The 26,493-nt window shown below is 49.7% G+C and overlaps 1 protein-coding gene across 8 annotated transcripts in view; it reads right to left on the bottom strand.

Moving 5' to 3' along the window:
* The window catches only part of LOC136619105 (zinc finger protein 135-like), an 81,963-nt gene that overhangs the window by 11,469 nt on the left and 44,001 nt on the right, over positions 1–26,493 (bottom strand). For 4 of the 8 annotated variants that reach the window (XM_066594376.1, XM_066594377.1, XM_066594378.1 and 1 more), the window contains 5 exons: positions 19,683–19,781; positions 15,935–16,033; positions 13,929–14,027; positions 5,406–5,921; positions 2,095–2,753 (listed from right to left, as the gene is read on the bottom strand). In XM_066594376.1, the coding sequence (XP_066450473.1) occupies positions 2,242–2,753; positions 5,406–5,921; positions 13,929–14,027; positions 15,935–16,033; positions 19,683–19,781 (1,325 nt within the window). In that variant the 3' untranslated portion in view covers positions 2,095–2,241. Of the gene's footprint in view, positions 1–2,094; positions 2,754–5,405; positions 5,922–13,928; positions 14,028–15,934; positions 16,034–19,682; positions 19,782–26,493 lie in introns of those variants that run through there. The other 4 variants (XR_010790993.1, XR_010790992.1, XM_066594380.1 and 1 more) reach the window with 2 other exon arrangements.

The raw sequence follows: 26,493 nt of genomic DNA, 5'->3' as shown, positions 1-26,493 counted from the left end.
AACCAAACAATTATAAAACAGATGTAGACATGTTCTAGTCACTGGAATTAAAACCTCTATGCTTTACACTGCAGGCTGAAACCACAGAAATGTAAAGGGTCAACAATACAGAACTAAGTTATTATAAACAAGGCCTAGTCCTGGTTTATAATGCACTGATGCACAACCTGCTCCTCATTGCCCTGCGTTATACACTTCAATCACATTTCATAAGTAAGTAGCTGGCTTGGAATCGCCCCAATGGGCAGACCATCTTCAATCTCTAACCTGTCAATTCCAAGGATGCAAACTAAAGAAGCTGAATTACCAATTTTTAGAAATTAGTCAGTCATAGTATGTGAAAGTGAGATATTGGTTAAGACTCCAGGATCATGTGACACAGTAGGATGAAGCTGGTTGCACCGGAGAGGCAACACACAACTTCCTCCAGTTCTGATAGATGATGGATTACCCCACAGATGAGAAATAATTACAAGGGGTCTTTAACTCCCAGAGCCACCATGAAGCATCAGTGGGTGGGAGGGGCTTGTGTCAGTAAAACTTACTTTCCAGTCAGTTTGGGACAAAAGTGACAACAGTCCGAGGGTTGTCCAGTTAGCTACCTTCAGGCCACATCACACAATGAAGTGTAATGGCAGACTTTTTAGGAGTGTGCCCCACCCCCTGAACAACCATCACTACGATCGGAGGGGAGGACCGTGGTCACATCCATACAGTTTTAAACTTGCAGCACACCACAAATGTTCCGCACTATAGTCCTCTGGAGAAGACAAGCCAAGCAGACATTCTGAATGAGTTGTGTTCGGGGACAGGAATCCCAGACTCTCCTAGCTACCTGGTTGCTATAGGGTTGGGTAAACAGGAACTATAATGAGTTAAGCCCATATCGCCTAATATCAAGTGATAGACTTAAAGGGGTTGTGCCAAGAAGGCAACTCTTTGCCATCTGCCTCTTAACGTGGGCCCTCACTTATAAGCCAGAATGGAAAAAGTTCCACTCAAGTACTTTGTGCCACCCTTGTTTTATTATTAGATGGCCATTCCTCTTAACTACATTTTCCCTGCAGAAATGTCTGGATGACTGTGGCTCTCACCGGCAAAATCAGCTATTTCCCCAGGCCCTGTATTCTGAAAAGATTGGATCGGATAGCACATGTCGTTTGAAGAACTGTATCTGCATATGGGAGTTATAACAGCTAGTTTCCGCCTTCCTCTCAAAAGATTTCTACGGGCAGCATGTAATCTGATCTCTCAGTGAAGCTGAAGTGTGATCTGTGGAGACAGATTTTATCAGTTCAGAGTGAGCAGTGCAGGAGAGAACAGGAGAGGAAGAGAGCCTGGAAGGGGAGGTAGAGGCTTTTTTCTCTAATAAGATATATTGCAAAGTTTCATATCTTCACTTGTTCTACTGATTTATGAAAACTGATTGATCGGCGCTCCACTTTAAAGGAGTTTTCCGGGACTGAAATAATAATTAATGGGCAGGAAATTAAAAAAAAGGCAAATGGATTTCCTTAAAGGGCCATCTGGTCCAGTGCTCTGATCCCAGAAGCAGCAGCTGTTGGTCATATGCCACTCATTGTGCATGTGACAATTCAGCCAATCACAGGCTTCAACAGTAATAATGTCCTGAATGGCACACAACCACTGAAGTCTGGGATTGGCTGAGCGATTGTGTGACTAAAAGACAAACAACTACAGTGGCTTCTTCAGGGATGGGGGGGGGGGGAGCATGGCTTCATTTTCTACATTTTGGGCCAACTAGATTCTTATCAGTCCTGCAAACCCCCTTTAATGACAGATTTGGTAACACACTCAGTAGATTAGTATATAGTATACACGTTTTATGGGTTTAGGATGCCAATTAGATTATGAGTGCCCAGTCTGGGGTTGATACTCCAAATGTCGCGATACGGACAGCTCTAGCAGTAATCCAGGCTTGGCCCATTCCATTTACTGTCTCTATCCCCCACTCACACCCGATGCCCCAGTGTCCATGACCTAGCATCACGGTATTCACGGGGTCATAGTCTCGGCCCACACATCGCTTTCTCTCCAACATCGGCTGCACAAGAAGAAATGAAACTTCTCTAATTTGTTTTAAAACGCTTTTATTTATTTAAAACAATAATAATTTTACTCCAATATTTTATATTCAGAGAAGATTTCTAAAAAATAATCACCAGGAACCAAAAAGCCAACAAAAGCAGAATGGATATGTTTCTGGGGTGTGACCGTATACTAAGTGATCTTTCTTTTTGGGGGGACAGGCTGATCGACGTTGCTTATGTTCATCACCTGCCGCCGCACTCCTGTGTGGACATTGGGGTGCTCTGTGGTCCGATCATTAGGCGATCTACATGAGGCCGGGCGGATGACCTCAATGCCTTTCTGTATAATGCTGCCCAGGGCAGCCAGTCCATCGGTCTGCTGGATCTGTAGGAGGTTCAGCGAGTACGCGATCTGAGACAAGATGGCGTTCTGCTCCTGCATGAGGAGGTTGGACTCCCGCTGGTGGGAGGTCAGGTTGTGCAGAGTGCTGTTTATAGCAGAGAATTGGTGGTGGTCGTGTGTCTCGGGCTCCGACTCCGCAGCAATCTCTCTGTCTTCCATGACGTCTGAGGGATGAGGACGACTGTTTGGCGAGATGATGGATGGTTCTTCAGAGGAGTCCTTGCTCGAGTCCTCAGCTGCATCCTGGCATTGAGGAGAAAAGCCGCTGGCCGCCTCCGGATGGACGCATTCAATGGGCTCTAAACACAGAAAAGTTATTGCGTTACCGAATGTAATCATTTTATGTAAATCGACTCTTACGATTATTACTCATGTTGGCTCTTAAACACTCCCAGAATCCCACCACACATCCAAGTCTGGGCAAATTCCATGGGACTGGAAATCCTGCGAGTTCTCAAAAATCTCATTCATTCCGGTAATCCCACTTTTCTTATAAAGTCAAGTCAATCCTTTCATTCCATTTGTTCCAACAGACAATCCATTAATTTGCCATGATTAAGCGGGATGTAAAATTATAAATTCTGGTTGTAACATAATTTAACCAAATTCCTTCATTATCGGATGTCCCGGCAGTCCTAAATCAGTCCTACTTTATACCTAAATACATTCGTCTACCTATCCAAATCAGAACTTTTAATACTCCTTTTTGTTCTGCTGGAGCCATAATCTCACCTTGTACTGTATGCCTGCAAGGGTTTATCTAGTTAGAGACTACTGATTAGATTAATTACTGTATCATGCTTCATCCCACTAGACACATAATCCCATGGATTACCTCTCTCATCCCACTAGACACATAATCCCATGGATTACCTCTCTCATCCCACTAGACACATAATCCCATGGATTACCTCTCTCATCTCACTAGACACATAATCCCATGGATTACCTCTCTCATTCCACTAGACACATAATCCCATGGATTACCTCTCTCATTCCACTAGATACATAATCCCATGGATTACCTTTCTCATTCCACTAGACACATAATCCCATGGATTACCTCTCTCATCCCACTAGACACATAATCCCATGGATTACCTCTCTCATCCCACTAGACACATAATCCCATGGATTACCTTTCTCATTCCACTAGACACATAATCCCATGGATTACCTCTCTCATCCCACTAGACACATAATCCCATGGATTACCTCTCTCATCCCACTAGACACATAATCCCATGGATTACCTCTCTCATTCCACTAGACACATAATCCCATGGATTACCTCTCTCATTTCACTAGACACATAATCCCATGGATTACCTCTCTCATCCCACTAGACACATAGTCCCATATAGGGAGCCTGCATTCGGACCCATTTGAGACCTGGGGGATAAACCATAATGCAGGTAAACCAGATATAGGGATAGTGATTAACACGCTGGATGTTGAGGATAACCGTTATGAACCCATTACACAAATAAATTTATTAACCCACTAGACACCAGGGATAATATAAAATGACTAGAAACTAGGAATACAATTATTAACTTACTAGGAATGTAAATATGCTTACTGTCCTGTAGGTTTATGTGCATATTAACCCACTACCCAGCAGGGATATTATCCTACTAGAAAACATTTACTAACCCACTATCCACTAGGGATATTATCCTACTACAAAACATGGCTAGTATTATTACCCAAATAGTCACCAGGGATATTGATATTGTGCTTGAAAACATAGGGCATATTACTAACCCACTAGCCACCAGGGACGATATTATCCTACTAGTAAACAAAGGCAGTATTTCCAATCCACTAACTTTCATAGGTATATTATTAAACATGGGTAATATTATTAACTCATTAGCCACTGGGGGTATGACTGTCCTACTTGAAAACATAGGCAGTATTCTTAACCATATTCCTGGCGACTAGTAGGTTAAGATTACTGCCTATGTTTATTAGCAAGATACTAAATCATATCCTTGATGGCTAGTGGGTATCCTACTAGTAAACATGGGTAGTATTCGTAACCCCATACTAACAGTATTAACAATCCACTACCCACCAGGGATATGGCAATTCTTTTGCTACAAAACATAGATACTATTACTAAACCACTAGACACCAGGTATATAAAACCCCCTTCTACAAATCAGGGACAGAATTAATTATCCACTAGGCACCACCAGAAACACTGATAATCCAACAGATAAGATTGATATTGAGATTAACCTCCTAGAGATAAGAGACGTTGTATTAATGGGTCATGACTAGGGATGAGCGAGTATACTCGCTAAGGCACTACTCGCTCGAGTAATGTGCTTTAGCCGAGTATCTCCCCGCTTGTCCCTGAAGATTCGGGGGGCGGCGCGAGGCGGGGAGCTGCGGGGGAGAGCCGGAGGAACGGAGGGGAGATCTCTCTCTCCCTCTCTCCCGCCCGCTCTCCCCTGCTCCCCGCTGCGACTCACCTGTCAGCTGCGGCGGCTCCCGAATCTTCAGGGACGAGCAGGGAGATACTCGGCTAAGGCACATTACTCGAACGAGTAGTGCTTTAGCGAGTATACTCGCTCATCCCTAGTCATGACATGTAGGCCACTGATTTCATTTAGCTATAATGTGAATTCGCTATCAGTCTTCAACGAGCTCTCGTATACCTAGCACTGTCGCAATATGTAACGCTCACCAAAGATGTTGAAGGGCCTGGAGGTAGTAAAGACTGCGTAAAGACAGGAGCCGCAGGGTAACATGGTAGGGCTAGTTGGTAGAAGTTCAGGAATGAAAGTTCCATACCACCAAGTCCTACATGTAATGTATCAAGCCAACAATTACTCCGTGGTCCCTAGCGCGTCACATGGAGTCTACCATAACAACTCATCAGAACGCTCAGAAACAAAAGCAACAAACCTTTTCACAATACACAAAATAAGACTATTTACCGGCTTCCACCTCCTCGGGGAGATCTTCCTTGTCTTGGTTCCAATCAACCTCTTTGCTGTATTCCGGCTTGAAGAAATCTCTCAACCTCTGCTCGTATGGCGTCAGCCTCAGGTGCGGTGGGGGTCGGCGCCCAGTCTCTGCAACGTGAGCCGCAGCTTCGCTCAGCTTCTCATTCATTTTGCGTTTGGCATCCTTCCACCTTTTCTTGACTTTATCGCTGGTGCGCGAGGCCACTCCTACTGCGCTCACTTCGTTGGCTATGGCCTGCCACATGGCGTTCTTAGCCACACTGGGAGTAATGTCTGCTTCATTGCCAAAAAGCTTGGAGTAATTCTCTATCACCAGGTCAACTAGGACGTCAAGTTCCTTCTCGGTGAACTTTACGATTCGCAGGCGCGGAACTCCGGGAGAGGGGGATGAAGTAGACTGAGATCCAAGAGAGTTAGAGACCTGAGTCACAGGGAATTGCGAGGGTGACGCGGTATCACAGATATGCAAGATCGGCTCACCCGTATCTGTCATTTTGGCACAGAACAAAGTAAAGTTTAGAGGTGGTGGGCCTCCAAAAACGAGATTGGGTTACATGTAAACTGTGGATAGCTGCAAAGTTAATTCTGTACGTTTCATTGAGTAGAAGTATAATTTTAATATAAGTGGGGCATCTGATCGGGCTGGATGGTGTCAAGTGGACACAAACTACAATTATCTCCTGGCAACTCTCCGACCTCTTTGGTCAGACAGGAAGTTGTCACTGAACAACACAGATACAGTCATTGGCCCATCCTCACAACCCTTGTATGATGGACACCAATCAAGGTTCATGTTGATTGCAGGGATAATACGGAGGTCTCTCAACCATCTACTTGTTATGTCGTTACATGGTTATATTCTTGGTACAATCAATATACAAAGCCATAAAAACAAATCGCACCATATGTATGCCCAGCAATAGGTTCAGATGGACCAAGAACTGGCGGATGTTGTCCATTGCAATCGATCGGCTCAAGGTTTCAGAGAGCTGCAACCCGACAATCTAATCCGCAACCATTTTAGTAAAACCTCCTCGAATGTTTGGTGGGTGAAGAAAACATATCTACAATCCCAAATGTTGGGAGGCTGTGTAAAATCTACTTAAAAAGAAGACTGCAATCATTTGGAAATCTCATCTAACCATATAATATCCACAGAAGAACATAGAATACAAATCAGAAGGGAAAGGAGACATTTTCAAAAAATTAACTCATACAGAAATCATTGGCAGCAACGCATCTCACAAAGGCGGGACAGTTCCATGTCTACCATTGTGTAGTAGACCGTCTTATGGGAAGGGAGGAGACCAATTGGGGAGTTTTTGGATAGGAATTCTTGTCTGATGTAGGATTTTAGCTGCTCCACAGTCCTTGGTCGTCTCTGTAGGCCAAAGGTTTTCCATTAGTGAAAGGTCTGGACTGCAAGTGGCTGGTTCAGCATCCGGACTCTTCTTCTGCAGTCATGCTGTTGTGATAAATGCAGTATGCGGTTTAGCATTGTCTTGCTGAAATACACAAGGCCTGAAAGAGACGTTGTATGGATGGGGAATATGTTGTTCTACAACCTCTACATACGGCTCAGCATTGATAGTGCCCGTCATGATGTGTGAGCTGCCCATTCCATAGCCACTAATGCCACGCCATACCATCAGAGGCAGGCTTCTGAATGGCTTGCAGATAACAAGCTGGATGGTTCCTCTCCTCTTGAGTCCACAGGACACGGCATCCGTGGTTTCCAAAAAGAATTTCACCTTTTGATTTGCCGGACTCCGAAACAGTTTTCCTTTTTGCCTAAATCCATTATAAATGAGCTTTGGCCCAGAGAAGACGCCGGCGTTCCTGGATTGTGCTGATATTTGGCTTCTTCTTGGCATGATGCGGCTGTAACTGTATTTGTGGATTGGTGATCTGTGTTCACACACAGTGATATCTGGCAGTATTCCTGAGCCCTGCAGGGATTACATTACAGAATCATGCCTGTGTATAATGCAGCGACGCCTGAGGGCCCGTAGAGCTCCAGCATCCAGTACTGACCGTCGGCCTTGTCCCTTGTGCACATAAATTTCTCCAGATTCTCTGGATCTTTGAATGTTATTGTGTATTGCAGATGGGGATATTCAAAGTCTTTACAATGTTATGTTGAAAATTTTTCTGGAATTGTCCCACAATGTTTAGCCGCAGTTTCTCACTTATCGTTGACCTCCGGCCATCTTTGCTTCTGAGAGACTCGGCCTCTCTAACATGCTCTTTATACAGTCATGTGACATAGTAATGAAAAACAGCTGGAGGGTCAATTTTCTACTACCTCTTACTTTTCCAGCCTTTCGTTACTCCTGCCATAACTTTGAGAAATTAGTTAATTTTTTAAAATAAAATGAAAAAATGTCTCGCTTTCAACTTCTATTGTGAATAAAATGAGACTCACTAATCATTGCATTCTTTTTTTCGTAATATTTACATTTTACACAGCATCCCATTTTTTTGGAATTGGTGTTGTAAATAAATGTAAATAAAAAACGAACGCAATGATTTGGAAATCCCATATAACCATACTGTATTCACAACAGAACATAGATCAGAGGGGAGACATTTTTCCATTTAACTCATTTAGAAATTGATAGCAGCAACACATATCACAAAAGTTGGGGGTCACATGACTGTATAAAAAGGGCACGTTAGAGAGGTGGAGTCTCTCAGAAGCAAAAATGGACAAAAGTTCACCAATTTGTGAAAAACTGCATCCACAAATTGTGGAAGAATTTCAGACAAATGTTCCTCAATATAAAATTGCAGAGACTTTGAATATCCCAACATTTACAGTGCATATCATCATCAAAATGTATGTGCACAAGGGACAAGGCTGACAGTCAGTGTTGGATGCTGGAGCTCTACGGGCCCTGAGGCGTCGCTGCATTATACACAGGCATGATTCTGTAATGTAATCCCTGCAGGGCTCAGGAATACTGCCAGATATCACTGTGTGTGAACAGATCACCAACCCACAAATACAGTTACAGCCGCATCATTCCAAGAAGAAGCCAAATATCAGCACAATCCAGGAACGCCGGCGTCTTCTCTGGGCCAAAGCTCATTTATAGTGGACTGAGATAAAAAGGCAAAAACTGTTCTGTGGGCAGAGGAATCAAAATTTGAAATTATTTTTGGAAACTGCAGACTAAAAAGGAGATGGACCATTCAGATTGTTATGAGCACACAGTTCAAAAGCCTGCATTTCTGATGGTATGGGGTTGTATTAGTGCGTATGGCATGGGCAGCTCACACATCATAATAGTCAGTGTGCAGTGGAAGTGATGTCAGACCCGAGCCAGGAGCAGGGAGGAAGGGGACACCGGAGCATCAGAGGAGCCGGCGCCAGGAGGCCGGGGGAGCCACTGGAGGATTGTCCGCTCATCCAGTAGGCAGCAGCAGAGGAGCGGGTCCCGTACCCAGAGCGGCAGGAGGACAGACAGTGCGACCGTCGGGAGACGGGACCCAACGCTGAGCCGGCAGGTGACGTCTTCAGAGCTGCAGAGGAGCGGATAAGTAGTCTCTGTGTATCTAAGTGTGTGTCTTATTGTGTGTGTGTCTGTGGTTTAAGTGTGTGCCTGTGTATAAGTGAGGGGGTATTAGAGTGTGAGTCTGTAAGTGAAGAAAACCAGTGTAAGTGTCTGTGTGTAAGTAGAGCAGGATTGGGTGATTGAGCAAGAGTAAATAGTGGGAGTGAGCCTTATTTAAAAAAAAAAAAAAGAAGTGTGTGAGCGGTTAGCACGGGCGGCGGCGTGTGAGCGGTTAGCACGGGCGGCGGCGTGTGAGCGGTTAGCACGGGCGGCGGCGTGTTTAGAGTGGGATCTAGTCAATCTTCACTACTTCCACAAGTAAATTGTAGATCCCCATTAGGATGAGCTCCATGCCTGGCAATGTCATCCAGTGTGCTACTTGTGCAATGTATGCGGTCCTTGATCAGCCGATCGAGGGTGCATACTGTTGCGCAAGATGCGTGCACGTCGCACATTTAGAAGCCCAAATCCTGGATCTAAATGAGCGACTGGCAACACTGAGAGCCACTGACATGATAGTTGTATATAGAGGCAGCATTCCAAAAAAAGACAAAGACCCTTGTGGTCGAAACGTCGCGGCTGGGCTCATGCCACGAGTTGAAATAAAAGTCTGTGGACTATATTACTCTGCTGTTTGGAGTGCTGCCTCTACATACAACTATCGGGACTACATTTTGGAACCTGGGATTCGGTTTCTCAAGGCGTGCACCCATCCTTATGTCCGATATTTCCTACCGATTACATCGGGTTTGGTGAGTGCTGCTGACCATATTCTATTGAGAGCCATTGACATCATGGAAAGGAGTTTGCTGCTCACTGAGCAGACACTCGCTGGGGTAGAGGCGGGGGCGGATGGTAGTACGGAAGTGCAGGGGGAGCAGGCAGTCAGCTGGGTGTCAGATAGAAGGAGGGTAGAGGGAATAGATCCAGGGAGGCTGGTCCTGAACTGGCACAACCCAACATGTCTGCAACGTTGGCAGATGAGGGCGATGCCATTACAGAGCCAGCACCGCTGCAGCACGACAGGTCCTCTGAACGCCAGGGGGATGACTGCTCCAGTGAGACGGGGACGGGGAGCACAGGGCAGGCTAGACAGGTTCTAGTGGTGGGGGACTCAATTATAAGGGGGATAGAGAGGGAAATCTGCCATAAAGACTGGGATCATTGGACGGTGTGTGGTCTTCCTGGGGCTCGAGCTCGACACATCGCGGATCGGATTGACAGATTACTGGGAGGGGCTGGTGAGGATCCAGCGGTCATGGTGCACGTTGGCACCAATGAACAAATATGAGGTCAATGGAGGGCCCTCAAAAATGATTTCAGGGACTTAGGGGCCAAGCTTAGGGTGAGGACCTCCAGGGTAGTTTTCTCGGAAATACTACCTGCACCTAAAGCCACACTAGAAAGGCAGCAGGATCTTAGGGAGGCAAACAAGTGGCTCCGGAGTTGGTGTAAGAAGGAGGGATTTGGGTTCCTGGAGAACTGGGCTGACTTTGCTGTCGGCTACAGGCTCTACCGTAGGGACGGGCTGCATCTTAATGGAAAGGGTGCAGCTGTGCTGGGGGATAAGATGGCCAGAAGGTTGGAGGAGTACAGTGACCACAATATAATCAACTTCCAGCTGTCAATCAATAAGAAGCCTTATCAGGGAGAAACAAACAAACTAAACTTTAGTACAGTTGATCAGCTCAGAACTACTATCGGAAACATTAATTGGGACAATATCCTCAAAAATAACAGTACAGAGGAGAAATGGGAAAGTTTAAAAACATCCTAATTACCTCATGTGAGCAGTTCATACACTTAAATAAAAAAAGAAGAACTACAAGTAGAAGGAAACCAATGTGGCTCCACAAGACGGTAAGAGAGGCAATAAATGAAAAAAAGAAAGCTTTTAAACTAGTAAAACAAGAAGGCAGCGAAGAAGCGCTAAAATCATACAGGGAAAAACTAAATATGCAAAGAAAAGATCAAAATTGCCAAGAAGGAGGCAGAAAGACTGATCGCCAAAGAGAGCAAAAAAACCCCGAAACTATTCTTCAACTATATTAACTGCAAAAGGATTTGCACCGAGAGCGCTGGCCCTTTAACAAATAATGCAGGAGGAATCATTGAAGATGATGGAGGGAAGGCAAATCTATTAAATAGTTTCTTTTCAAGCATATTCACGAACGAAAAGGAAATGTCACATGAGATGCAGGGGAATAAAACAAATAAATATTACATATCTAACACAGGAGGAAGTGCAGAGCCGGTAAGAGAGGATTAAAATTGACAGAAATAGCTGGGCCCAGATGGAATACACCCAAGGGTTCTAAAGGAACTAAGTGATGAGATAGCTAGGCTGCTATATCTAATATTTATGGATACTATCAAGACCGGGGTTGTACCACTGGATTGGCGTATTGCCAATGTGGTTCCAATATACAAATAGGGGTCCAAAAGTGAGCCTGGTAACTACAGGCCAGTAAGTCTCACTTCAGTAATGGGAAAAATATTCCAGGGGTTTATGAGAGACGCCATCCTGGAATACCTCAAGGAGAACAATGGAATAACCCAGCACGGGTTCATGAGGGGTCGATCATGTCAGACCAATCTGATCAGCTTCTAGGATGAAGTAAGCTCTAAGCTGGACCTGGGAGATTCTATTGATCTCGTATATCTGGACTTCTCTAAAGCCTTTGACACCATGCCGCATAATAGGCTAATATACAAAATGAGGCAGCTCGGACTGGGCGAAAACGTGTGTATCTGCGTAAAGAACTGGCTCAGAGATAGAAAGCAGAGGGTGGTAATGAATGGTTCATTCTCTGATTGGGCCACAGTTGCTAGCGGGGTGCCACAGGGTTCAGTATTAGGCCCCACTCTGTTCAACATATTTATCAATGACCTGATAGAGAGGCTGCACAGCAAAATATCAATATTTGCAGAGGACACAAAATTATACAAGATAATCAATGCAACGGAGGACAATGTGCGGCTACAAACGGACCTGGATAAGCTGGGGGCTTGGGCAGAAAAATGGCAAATGAAGTTCAAAGTTGAAAAATGTAAGACTATGCACATGGGCAGGAGAAACGGATGTGACCAATCTACACTAAATGGGGTACCACTAGGGAAAAGTGATATGGAAAAAGACCTGGGGGTACTAGTGGACTATAGACTAAACTGGAGCAACCAATGCCAGTCAGCTGCTGCAAAAGCTAATAAAGTCTTGGGGTGCATTAAAAGATGTATAGGGGCGAAGGACGAGAACATTATCCTCCCATTATATAAGGCACTTGTCAGGCCTCACATGGAATACTGCGTACAGTTCTGGTCACCGGGGCTCAGGAAAGATGCTACGGTATTGGAGGGGGTTCAAAGAAGGGCAACTAAACTAATACATGGAATGGCGGGACTGGAATACCCAGAGAGGCACCAAAACTGGGATTATTTACCCCAGAAAAAAGACGGCTAAGGGGTGATCAAATAACTATGTATAAGTACATGAGGGAACAATACAAGGATCTCCCAGGATCTGTTTATACCCAGGACTGCGACAGTAACAAGAGGGCATCCGCTACGATTAGAGGAAAGCAGGTTTCATCACCAACATAGAAGGGGGTTCTTTACTGTAAGAGCAGTGAGACTGTGGAACTCTCTACCGGAGGACGTGGTGATGGCAAAATCCATAGAGGAGTTTAAGAGGGACTTGATGTCTTTCTGGAGCGCTATGATATTATAGGATATAAATCTTAGGCGACCAGCGAGGTTGTATTTCTGGGTACAGACAGGTAGGAACTATTAGGGGTTGATCCAGGGAACAGTCTGATTGCCATTACGGAGTCAGGAAGGAATATTTTCCCCGAAAAGGCTAATTGGCTCCTGCCTCTTGTTTTTTTTTGCCTTCCTCTGGATCAACAACACAGGAGGATAACAGGCTGAACTAGATGGACATTGTCTTCATTCAGCCTAACAGACTATGTTACTATGTATATCATGTAAGGCACCATCAATGTTGAGCGGTATATAGAGGTTGTAGAACAACATCTGCTCCATCAGGGAAGGCCTTGTATACGTTCAGCAGGACAACACTAAACCGCATACTGCATCATCACAACAGCAATTAGGTCCTCCTCACCTCCCAGACGTAAAAACAAGAGGGGATGCAACAGAATGGTAGACGTGGGCCGCTCCAACCATTGTGAGATGCCTTGTGCCAACAAGATCTAAAGGTCTCCTCTTCCCCATCGGATTTGTTGCATTGTGAATAAAATACGGTTTGATGAGATTACCAAATGGTTGCATTGTTTCTTTACACGGATTTACATTTTACACAGCATTCCAACTTTTGGCATGGTGGTTGTACAATCGAGGCAGAGGAGGCAACCATAGAACAAGATGAAGACATGCACCCTCCTAGGAGCCGTCTAGAAATGATCGCCAACAGTAATGTCCCTTGGGTGCTGTGTTCATGTGTGCGGCCTGATCCCTACAGAGAGCGGTAAGCTCCTGATGAAAGGGTGTCCTATCCCATGGTTGTCCACCCTGGACTACAAAGTAACACTGAGAAGAGGCAAAAAGTATTACCCTAAATGCAAATGCGAGTGCTGACTTCACTGCAGAAACACTGACATTCTGGACATCTCCATGCACACCCCAACACGACACATGCTGCTCCCTACCTACCCGGAGAAGGCCTGAACGAGCGCCACAATATGAGGAGATATCAAACTCTTCTACCATACTGTCTGGTGAGGAGGAAGTGGCCTCTGTGAGGGAAGGGTGGATCATCATCATAACGTATGTGTGAACATGACCTGGAGTCACGGCAAGTGACATCTTGGTGACCACTGAAGGAAGTGCTGATGTACTTTATGTCCCCCTGGCTCAGGACATGACTACCAACGTAGAGTCACACGTCTTATCCGGATAAAATCTTCAAGTTACTTACCTCTTGTCGGTGCAGTGGTACTAACTGGTCCTTGTCCTCCAACCGACACCTTGATATACTCTGGTTCCTCTTGTTTAATTGGCTTGGTGGTCACCTGGCCTGGATATATAACCAAACAATACATCACCGGGGTCCAGAACACGTAAGGCATACCTGCACTTTCAGAATAAGCTGCCATGTGTACATGAAGACCACCACTACAGTGTACATCTGGCTATCAGATGATCGGCATCTCACACCTTTCAGCAGTATCCTACTCTGCAGGCTGTATATCTAGTTTTGAGTTTTCTCTGAGTTGGTGGGTAGACCACTGTTAGGAGGTCTTATATACACTGCTTCTGCTACCTCTCTCTCACTATCATTTTATCTCCATAGAGGTCTAGGAGTAGCATCTCTACGCTTCTTTCTCAGTTGGCCTCTCTTCCTTTGTTCTCTCCATAGACTTCTGTGAACAGCATCTATCTACTTCTCTCACTCCTCTTCCTCCTTTCCTTCCATAGACTTCTATGGTTGCATATGTATGTGTGTCTCTGCTCTCACTTGACTCCTCTTCCCACTCCCTCCTTCAATAGACTTCTATGGGCAGCAGCTTGTGTGTCTCTCTTCTCTCACTTGGCTCCTTCTCGCCTTCCCATAGACTTCTATGGGCAGCATGTAAGTTGATCCTTCAGTGAGTTGACAATCCCTCTTGGGAGACTAGTTTTTCAGAGTGAGACAACAGTTAAGAGGGAGAATGGGAGGAGGGCCGGCGCCTGATAAGTGGAGAACGAGGCATTTTTCTCTCATTAGGATAAATCACATTTCTTCTATTCGCTCGGTCTACTGATTTACACAGAGTTGGTTGGAATGACAATGATCATTTCCACTAATGCGTGTCTGTCTGTAGGGAGTATGGATGGAGTCCAAGTACTGAGAAGCTGCTGCAATGCTCCAGATCTGTATGGCTTCCCTGAGGGGAGTCCCTGTAGGACCACTATCATCTGTAGTCAGTCCTCGGACCGACATGTCAAACAGAAGCACATTTACTCTGAAATGCCTTCACCTTCTCCTGACTCCTCTGCCGACCCCCGATGACATTAGGTCATGTGCTGCGGAAGAATACAGCTTCCCATCTTATAAAGCGATGACATATGACTAGGACCACCACTGGTCCCATCTTATAAAGCGATGGCATATGACTAGGACCACCACTGGTCCCATCTTATAAAGCGATGGCATATGACTAGGACCACCACTGGTCCCATCTTATAAAGCGATGGCATATGACTAGGACCACCACGGACCCCAACAATAAAGGTGGCTCCAGTACATCACTACTGTAGAGCTGCGGCCTCTTCTACACTCAGGCCACTTCTCAGGGGATTAGCACCAGAATCAACTTCTCTACACTGCTGGGAACCCGATCGATCTTGGGAGCGGAGGGGCATATTTGGCATTTCAGCCGCACTTAAGCGGCGCTGCTGATTAGAGCCACCTGATAGGCTCTTCGCCACCACATGACTACACAGCGTGCACGCGGATTGCCTTAAGCAGCCGTGCACTACACACTACAGTTAAGCAGCCGTGCACAGACCCCCCTTTGGAGATGTTCACAAGTGCTACTTCACGAGACTCGCGGGGGGTTATGGTTTAGAGTTAGGGTTAGCACAGCTCTTTGTGCACGGCTGCTTAAGTGTAGTGTGTAGTGCACGGCTGCTTAAAGCAATCCGCGTGCACGCAGTGTAGTCACATGGGGCTGAAGAGCCAATCAGGTGGCTCTAATCAGCAGCGCCGCTTAAGTGCGGCTGAAATCCCAAATATGCGGGCGGGTCCCATCTTCTTCTCATTCACCCGCTCTTCCTCCTCAAGTGAAGATGTGCAATGCTGCTCTGTTCACTTACAAATGTTCTGCCGGAGACGCTGTACTGTCAATATGTAATAAGAGAGGTACCGCTACACCCCTGTGAAGGGGGCTCCTAATATTCATGGCACGGTCCTGCATGTACGGGGGTCTGGAGATGGCTCACCTCTAGATGTGGCCCCGGTACTATCTGATCTGGGGCCACCCACCGACACCTTCATGTAGTCGAGGTCTTCACATTTCATCAGCTGCGTCGATGGCCGTCCTGTAACAAGAGGGTCGCACAGTCAGCCCCATGTCAGAAAGATGGCAACCTCCGGGCACTGAGGCAACACCTCTGCTATCTGACCAGAACAACAACTGGGGAAGCATTTCTAAGGGCGCGCACAAGGAACGGGTTTTTCAGGAAAATAAATCAGATGCCGGATTTGAAAGAAAACCCACGGTGGGCGGCCGAGACCGAGCCCGCGGTGGGCGGCATTGACCGAGCCCGCGGTGGGCGGCCGTGACCGAGCCCGCGGTGGACGGCCGCGACCGAGCCCGCGGTGGACGGCCGCGACCGAGCCCGCGGTGGACGGCCGCGACCGAGCCTCGGGTTCTGCCACAGATCTGCACCACATGTCCATCTGACACTTTATGTCTCAGGAATTGACAATTCTTTTCTTCAGCACAGATTTCCATTAAAAGCGGAATGCAGACTTTGGCGCAGACTGTGTGAACACGCCCCAATACCGCAGCCAAACCAGAGCTGCAGGCAAAACTCAGGTCCTGTCAGGTCTCAGGTGTATAAAAATATATAAATCCTCCTGCATGACCTGCAGGGCGACAGTATGTAGTGATGTAGTATGCGCTCCTGGATGATGGGAGTGATGCATTGTGGGTGATGGGGGGATTAGCTTGTGAGCTCCTGGGGTCAGGGGTGGCGATTGTGATACATTGTGTGTGATAGGGGGGGGGGGATTACATTGTGAGCTTCTGGGGTCAGGGATGATGGGAGTGATACATTGTGTGTGATGGGGAGATTAGATTGTGAGCTCCTGGGGTCAGGGATGATGGGAGTGATACATTCTGTGTGATGGGGAGATTAGATTGTGAGCTCCTGGGGTCTGGGATGGTGAGAGTGATACATTGTGTGTGATGGGGAGATTAGATTGTGAGCTCCTGGGTCAGGGATGATGGGAGTGATACACTGTGTATGATGGGAGGATTAGATTGTGAGCTCCTGGGGTCAGGGATGATGGGAGTAATACATTGTGTGATAGGAGGATTAGATTGTGAGCTCCTGAGGTCAGGGATGGTGAGAGTGATATACTGTGTGTGATAGGTGGGATTAGATTGTGAGCTCCTGGGGTCAGGGATGATGAGAGTGATACAATGTGTGGGCTCAGGGATGATGGGGGGGGGTTTATATTGCGGGTGATGGGGAGAATAGATCTCCTGAGGTCAGGGATGGTGAGAGCGATGCACTGCATTTGAGATAGAGAGATTAGATTGCGAGCTCCTGGGGATAGGAATGGTGAGAGCGATACATTGTGTAAGATATGGAGATTAGATTGTGAGCCTCTGGGGTCAGGGATGATGGGAGTGATATATTGTGGGTAATGGGGGGATTAGATTGTGAGCTCCTGGGGTCAGGGATGATGGGAGCGATATATTGTGGGTGATGGGGGGGATTAGATTGTGAGCTCCTGGGGTCAGGGATGATGGGAGCGATACACTTTGTGTGACGGGGAGATTAGATTGTGAGCTCCTGGGGTCAGGGATGATGGGAGTGATACACTGTGTGTGACGGGGAGATTAGATTGTGAGCTCCTGGGGTCAGGGATGATGGGAGTGATACACTGTGTGTGACGGGGAGATTAGATTGTGAGCTCCTGGGGTCAGGGATGATGGGAGTGATACACTGTGTGTGACGGGGAGATGAGATTGTGAGCCCCTGGGGTCAGGGATGATGGGAGTGATACATTGTGTGTGATGGGGGGATTAGATTGTGAGCTCCTGGGGTCAGGGATGATGGGAGTGATACACTGTGTGTGATGGAGAGATTAGATTGTGAGCCCCTGGGGTCAGGGATGATGGAAGTGATACATTGTGTGTGACGGGGAGATGAGATTGTGAGCCCCTGGGGTCAGGGATGATGGAAGTGATACATTGTGTGTGACGGGGAGATGAGATTGTGAGCTCCTGGGGTCAGGGATGGTGAGAGCGATACACTGTGTGTGATGGGGGGATTAGATTGTGAGCCCCTGGGGTCAGGGATGATGGGAGTGATACATTGTGTGTGACGGGGAGATGAGATTGTGAGCCCCTGGGGTCAGGGATGATGGGAGTGATACATTGTGTGTGATGGGGGGATTACATTGTGAGCTCCTGGGAGCAGGGATGGTGAGAGCGATACACTGTGTGTGATGGGGGGATTAGATTGTGAGCTCCTGGGGTCAGGGATGATGGGAGTGATACATTGTGTGTGACGGGGAGATTAGATTGTGAGCTCCTGGGGTCAGGTATGATGGGAGTGATACACTGTGTGTGACGGGGAGATGAGATTGTGAGCCCCTGGGGTCAGGGATGATGGGAGTGATACATTGTGTGTGATGGGGGGATTAGATTGTGAGCTCCTGGGGTCAGGGATGGTGAGAGCGATACACTGTGTGTGATGGGGGGATTAGATTGTGAGCTCCTGGGGTCAGGGATGGTGAGAGCGATACACTGTGTGTGACGGGGAGATTAGATTGTGAGCTCCTGGGGTCAGGTATGATGGGAGTGATACATTGTGGGTGACGGGGAGATTAGGTTGTGAGCTCCTGGGGTCAGGGATGATGAGTGATACACTGCGTGTGAGAAGGAGAGATTAGATTGTGAGGTCCTGGGGTCAGGGATGGGTGCCAGCTGCCTTATCAACATATTGATGATGTATCCTCAAGATAGATCAGTAGTTGATTGCCTGGGGTCCATCGCTTGGCACTGCAATACACGGAATCGGAGCGGAAGATGCTGCTCTGACCCATGTGTAGTGGTGTAGTGCCCGTGGCTTGTAATTGCAGGCTAGGCTCTCATAAGATTAATAGGAGCTGCACCTGCAGTTACAAGCGCCGGCCACTACACAGGGATCGGAGCAGCGGCTTCTGCTGCATTCCTTTGTATTGTGGAGCTGACAGCACCGAACAGCAGAGCCCAGCTAATCAACTATTGATGGCCTACCCTGAGGATACATCAATAATAGTACTTTCAGAAAAACCATTTTGGGTACGTTTACACATATCATCGGCAAAAGCAGCTCTGCTAATGTGGTTCCGCAGCGGATTTCATCCTTTCAATAGAAGCGATAAAGTCTGCTGCAGATTGGCGCCCATAGTACAGATGTTCCACCGCGTAAAATCCGCACTACATGTGAAAGTATCCTAAGGCTGGGTTCACACGGGGCGGATTCCCGTCGGAAATCTCGCGGTTTGGCCGCAGCAAAAACCGCGAGATTTCCGCCAGGAGAACCGCCGCGGTTTAAGCCGCGGCGGCATTGAAGCGGTCCGGCCGCATGCATTTCCGTTGCGGCCGGCTCTCCCATAGAGGAGAGCGTGGCCGTAACATAAATAAACAAAAAAACGTCTGTAAACAGACATGCTCAATCTTTGGAAACCGCGGCTGCGGCGGCCGCAGCCGCGGTTTCAGCCGGATTTACCGCAACGGATTAGCCGTCCCGTGTGGACGAGGTTTCGGGGAAACCTCGTCCACATGGCTGGCTAATCCCGAGATTAGCGGCCGCGGGCGGTTTTGCCGCCGGCGGATCTGCTGCGGCAGAACCGCGGAAAATCCGCCCTGTGTGACCCCTGCCTTAGTGCAACTCCGTGGGGCCGTATCAAAGAGGTCTTACTGTAGAGACGGCTCCAGGGACTTCTGTATGCTCTGTCACCTCTCACCTGTAGGGGGCGCCGTAGTGTCGTTGGACTCGTGGCCTCCCACTGACACCTTGACATAATCCACCTTCTCTTGCTTGATTGCCTGCAATGACAACCGTCCTACAAAGAGGATGAAACACAAAGATCAGAATTGCAGAGCCTTCGCCTCTGGTCACACCCAAAGCTGCGGTCACTGCTGATCTCCTGGCCTACTTCTCACAATGCCCCATTCACACGGGCCGGCAAAACAAAGCGGGTGACGTCGCCGCCAGTTGTTGGCGCTCGTACAGAACGTTAAGCCAGGCAGATCATCGCTCACTTCTCGCTCAGCGCTTCACATTATGTATAGACGGAGCGTTAGACGCAGAGAAGTGAGCGACCAGCGATGGCTGAAACGGAGCGACAAACAGAAGGTAGACGATCCGAGCGCGAGGGCTGAAACGGAGCGACAAACAGAAGGTAGACCATCCGAGCGCGAGGGCTGAAACGGAGCGACAAACAGAAGGTAGACCATCCGAGCGCGAGGGCTGAAACGGAGCGACAAACAGAAGGTAGACGATCCGAGCGCGAGGGCTGAAACGGAGCGACAAACAGAAGGTAGACGATCCGAGCGCGAGGGCTGAAACGGAGCGACAAACAGAAGGTAGACGAACTGAGCGCGAGGGCTGAAACGGAGCGACAAACAGAAGGTAGACGATCCGAGCGCGAGGGCTGAAACGGAGCGACAAACAGAAGGTAAACGATCCGAGCGCGAGGGCTGAAACGGAGCGACAAACAGAAGGTAAACGATCCGAGCGCGAGGGCTGAAACGGAGCGAAAAACAGAAGATAGACGATCCGAGCGCGAGGGCTGAAACGGAGCGACAAACAGAAGGTAGACGAACTGAGCGCGAGGGCTGAAACGGAGCGACAAACAGAAGGTAGACGAACTGAGCGCGAGGGCTGAAACGGAGCGACAAACAGAAGGTAGACGATCCGAGCGCGAGGGCTGAAACGGAGCGACAAACAGAAGGTAGACGATCCGAGCGCGAGGGCTGAAACGGAGCGACAAACAGAAGGTAGACGAACTGAGCGCGAGGGCTGAAACGGAGCTACAAACAGAAGGTAGACGAACTGAGCGCGAGGGCTGAAACGGAGCGACAAACAGAAGGTAAACGATCCGAGCGCGAGGGCTGAAACGGAGCGACAAACAGAAGGTAGACGATCCGAGCGCGAGGGCTGAAACGGAGCGAAAAACAGAAGGTAGACGATCCGAGCGCGAGGGCTGAAACGGAGCGACAAACAGAAGGTAGACGAACTGAGCGCGAGGGCTGAAACGGAGCGACAAACAGAAGGTAGACGAACTGAGCGCGAGGGCTGAAACGGAGCGACAAACAGAAGGTAAACGATCCGAGCGCGAGGGCTGAAACGGAGCGAAAAACAGAAGGTAGACGATCCGAGCGCGAGGGCTGAAACGGAGCGACAAACAGAAGGTAGACGAACTGAGCGCGAGGGCTGAAACGGAGCGACAAACAGAAGGTAGACGATCCGAGCGCGAGGGCTGAAACGGAGCGACAAACAGAAGGTAGACGATCCGAGCGCGAGGGCTGAAACGGAGCGACAAACAGAAGGTAGACGAACTGAGCGCGAGGGCTGAAACGGAGCGACAAACAGAAGGTAGACGAACTGAGCGCGAGGGCTGAAACGGAGCGACAAACAGAAGGTAAACGATCCGAGCGCGAGGGCTGAAACGGAGCGACAAACAGAAGGTAGACGATCCGAGCGCGAGGGCTGAAACGGAGCGACAAACAGAAGGTAAACGATCCGAGCGCGAGGGCTGAAACGGAGCGACAAACAGAAGGTAAACGATCCGAGCGCGAGGGCTGAAACGGAGCGACAAACAGAAGGTAAACGATCCGAGCGCGAGGGCTGAAACGGAGCGACAAACAGAAGGTAGACGATCCGAGCGCGAGGGCTGAAACGGAGCGACAAACAAAAGGTAGACGATCCGAGCGCGAGGGCTGAAACGGAGCGACAAACAAAAGGTAGACGATCCGAGCGTGAGGGCGTCGCATCCAGAGGCCATGATTATTGTACACTTTCATCGTGTGGCTGAATTCTGCGTGACAATCGCTGCGTGTAAATGGGCCATAAAGCAGGATATCGCATATCAATGGGCTTAATTGGATCAACCAGCGGGGTGGTGGGGGGGCGGACTGAACTGGAGGGTCCTCGCCGACTATATCGCTTGGTTTGGGTGTAGCGCACAGTCTCCTGCTGATATGACCTCTGATAATGCACTCGGTGTATCCCACATATTACATACGGAGCTGCAGCGATGTGATCAATGTATGCTGATGCTCAGCACTGCGGTTCTCAAGAGGTTAACAGAAGAGCCGCAGGCTGGATATACAGATAATAACGGCTTGCGCTCTTCTCTCGGGGGCGCTGATGTCACCTTCTATAAACAGCTGGGCAGCCGGGACGGGCGAACGCAGAGCGCTGTCCCAGAAGACGCGGCAGCCCTCCCCTCCCTTGTGTCCTCGGGCTCAGCTGCAACAACGCAAACTTAAAAATGGCGGTCAGCAGGGACCCCCCCCCCCCACCGTATAGAAAGATCAGGGATGGGAAGTGATAAACGGACCCCGGAGGCAGCGGCAGAATATGGCTGCGCGTCACATCCAGCGGCGCCTCGGAGACCGACGGCCAGAAAATAACTAGAAGTGTCATCTGTTACATCAAGTTACAAACTAAGAGAACACGGAGTAGCAGAACACATGGCGGAATCCAATACTACCCAGTGTAACCATAGAGGGTGCAGTATATAGCACCTATGGAATCCAATACTACCCAGTGTAACCATGGAGGGTGCAGTATATAGCACCTATGGAATCCAATACTACCCAGTGTAACCATAGAGGGTGCAGTATATAGCACCTATGGAATCCAATACTACCCAGTGTAACCATAGAGGGTGCAGTATATAGCACCTATGGAATCCAATACTACCCAGTGTAACCATAGAGGGCGCAGTATATAGCACCTATGGAATCCAATACTACCCAGTGTAACCATAGAGGGCGCAGTATATAGCACCTATGGAATCCAATACTACCCAGTGTAACCATAGAGGGCGCAGTATATAGCACCTATGGAATCCAATACTACCCAGTGTAACCATAGAGGGTGCAGTATATAGCACCTATGGAATCCAATACTACCCAGTGTAACCATAGAGGGTGCAGTATATAGCAACTATGGAATCCAATACTACCCAGTGTAACCATAGAGGGCGCAGTATATAGCACCTATGGAATCCAATACTACCCAGTGTAACCATAGAGGGTGCAGTATATAGCACCTATGGAATCTAACGCTACTCAGTGTAACCATAGAGGGCGCAGTATATAGCACCTATGGAATCCAATACTACCCAGTGTAACCATAGAGGGTGCAGTATATAGCAACTATGGAATCCAATACTACCCAGTGTAACCATAGAGGGCGCAGTATATAGCACCTATGGAATCCAATACTACCCAGTGTAACCATAGAGGTTGCAGTATATAGCAACTATGGAATCCAATACTACCCAGTGTAACCATAGAGGGCGCAGTATATAGCACCTATGGAATCCAATACTACCCAGTGTAACCATAGAGGGTGCAGTATATAGCAACTATGGAATCCAATACTACCCAGTGTAACCATAGAGGGTGCAGTATATAGCACCTATGGAATCCAATACTACCCAGTATAACCATAGAGGGTGCAGTATATAGCAACTATGGAATCCAATACTACCCAGTGTAACCATAGAGGGTGCAGTATATAGCACCTATGGAATCCAATACTACCCAGTGTAACCATAGAGGGTGCAGTATATAGCACCTATGGAATCTAACGCTACCCAGTGTAACCATAGAGGGTGCAGTATATAGCACCTATGGAATCCAATACTACCCAGTGTAACCATAGAGGGTGCAGTATATAGCACCTATGGAATCCAATACTACCCAGTGTAACCATAGAGGGTGCAGTATATAGCACCTATGGAATCTAACGCTACCCAGTGTAACCATAGAGGGTGCAGTATATAGCACCTATGGAATCCAATACTACCCAGTGTAACCATAGAGGGTGCAGTATATAGCACCTATGGAATACAATGCTACCCAGTGTAACCATAGAGGGTGCAGTATATAGCACCTATGGAATCCAATACTACCCAGTGTAACCATAGAGGGCGCAGTATATAGCACCTATGGAATCCAATACTACCCAGTGTAACCATAGAGGGCGCAGTATATAGCACCTATGGAATCCAATACTACCCAGTGTAACCATAGAGGGCGCAGTATATAGCACCTATAGAATACGTTACATTAAGGGTTACCCTAATATATTAAACACCATGTCCCCGAAGTAGATTTGTAGCATGAGCCCCGTGACTTCTTGTAAAATACATGAAGACCATTCTTGCCCAGTTCACCACCTCTGGCACTCGGGTCTGCCCACGCCTCTGCTCACGTCCAAGTAGCTTTGTCAAGAGGGTGTCTAGACGCATGGCCTCTTTGGCCGATCATTGGCGTCAGCTGTACTAGTGCCCAGGCCAGTGATTGGCCAAAGCCGTCATACGCTTAGATGGACAGAGCTCAGCTGGTTATAGTATTCTAGCCAATAAAAAAGAATGGACCTTCAATTAGAGGGTTACTAAATTCTCCTGTAGCCACTGGCTCCCCACCAAGGCCCCGCGGTCCCGCGAGCTCCCCACCAAGGCCCCCGCGGTCCCGCTAGCTCGCCACCAAGGCCCCCGCGGTCCCGCTAGCTCGCCACCAAGGCCCCCGCCGTCCCGCTAGCTCGCCACCAAGGCCCCCGCCGTCCCGGTAGCTCCCCACCAAGGCGCCCGCCGTCCCGGTAGCTCCCCACCAAGGCGCCCGCCGTCCCGGTAGCTCCCCACCAAGGCGCCCGCCGTCCCGGTAGCTCCCCACCAAGGCGCCCGCCGTCCCGGTAGCTCCCCACCAAGGCGCCCGCCGTCCCGGTAGCTCCCCACCAAGGCGCCCGCCGTCCCGGTAGCTCCCCACCAAGGCGCCCGCCGTCCCGGTAGCTCCCCACCAAAGCCCCCGCCGTCCCGGTAGCTCGCCACCAAGGCCCCCGCCGTCCCGGTAGCTCGCCACCAAGGCCCCCGCCGTCCCGGTAGCTCGCCACCAAGGCACCCGCGGTCCCGGTAGCTCCCCACCAAGGCCCCCCGCCGTCCCGGTAGCTCCCCACCAAGGCCCCCGCCGTCCCGGTAGCTCCCCACCAAGGCCCCCGCCGTCCCGGTAGCTCCCCACCAAGGCCCCCGCCGTCCCGGTAGCTCCCCACCAAGGCCCCCGCCGTCCCGGTAGCTCCCCACCAAGGCCCCCGCCGTCCCGGTAGCTCCCCACCAAGGCCCCCGCCGTCCCGGTAGCTCCCCACCAAGGCCCCCGCCGTCCCGGTAGCTCCCCACCAAGGCCCCCGCCGTCCCGGTAGCTCCCCACCAAGGCCCCCGCAGTCCCGGTAGCTCCCCACCAAGGCCCCCGCAGTCCCGGTAGCTCCCCACTAAGTTCCCTGGTGTCTCAGGAGATTAATAATAATGTGGACTACAACCGATACCCTGCTCGCCACCAAGGCCCCCGCGGTCCCGGCAGCTCGCCACCAAGGCCCCCGCGGTCCCGGCAGCTCGCCACCAAGGCCCACGGGGTCCCGGCAGCTCGCCACCAAGGCCCACGCGGTCCCGGCAGCTCGCCACCAAGGCCCACGCGGTCCCGGCAGCTCGCCACTAAGTTCCCTGGTGTCTCAAGAGGTTTAAAATTAATGTCCCTGGCATTCAGTGGACTACAACCGATACCCAGCTCGCCACCAAGGCCCCCGCGGTCCCGGCAGCTCGCCACCAATGCCTCGCGGTCCCGGCAGCTCGCCACCAAGGCCCCCGCGGTCCCAGCAGCTCGCCACCAAGGCCCCCGCGGTCCCAGCAGCTCGCCACCAAGTTCCCTGGTGTCTCAGGAGATTTAAAATTAATGTCCCTGGCATTCAGTGGACTACAACCGATACCCAGCTCGCCACCAAGGCCCGCGCGGTGCCGATAGCTCCCCACCAAGGCCCCCGCAGTCCCGGTAGCTCCCCACCAAGGCCCCCGCAGTCCCGGTAGCTCCCCACCAAGGCCCCCGCAGTCCCGGTAGCTACCCACTAAGTTCCCTGGTGTCTCAGGAGATTTAATAATAATGTCCCTGGCATTCAGTGGACTACAACCGATACCCAGATCCCCACCAAGGCCCCCGCAGTCCCGGCAGCTCGCCACCAAGGCCCCCGCGGTCCCGGCAGCTCGCCACCAAGGCCCCCGCGGTCCCGGCAGCTCGCCACCAAGGCCGCCGCGGTCCCGGCAGCTCGCCACCAAGGCCCCCGCGGTCCCGCTAGCTCGCCACCAAGGCCCCCGCGGTCCCGCTAGCTCGCCACCAAGGCCCCCGCGGTCCCGGTAGCTCGCCACCAAGGCCCCCGCTGTCCCGCAAGCTCGCCAACCAAGGCCCCCGCGGTCCCGCTAGCTTCCCACTAAGTTCCCTGGTGTCTCAGGGGATTTCATAATAACGTCCCTGGCATTCAGTGGACTACAACCGATACCCAGCTCGCCACCAAGGCCCGCGCGGTCTTGGTAGCTCGCCACCAAGGCCCCCGCGGTCTTGGTAGCTCGCCACCAAGGCCCCCGCGGTCTTGGTAGCTCGCCACCAAGGCCCCCGCGGTCCCGGTAGCTCCACACTAAGTTCCCTGGTGTCTCAGGAGATTTAATAATAATGTCCCTGGCATTCAGTGGACTACAACCGATACCTAGCTCGCCACCA

This window comes from Eleutherodactylus coqui, chromosome 1 (assembly GCF_035609145.1).
Source record: "Eleutherodactylus coqui strain aEleCoq1 chromosome 1, aEleCoq1.hap1, whole genome shotgun sequence".
Taxonomy (NCBI): Eukaryota; Metazoa; Chordata; class Amphibia; order Anura; family Eleutherodactylidae; genus Eleutherodactylus; species Eleutherodactylus coqui.
The sequence above is the reverse complement of the archived record's forward strand: the minus strand, read 5'-3'. Positions and strand labels throughout refer to the sequence as shown.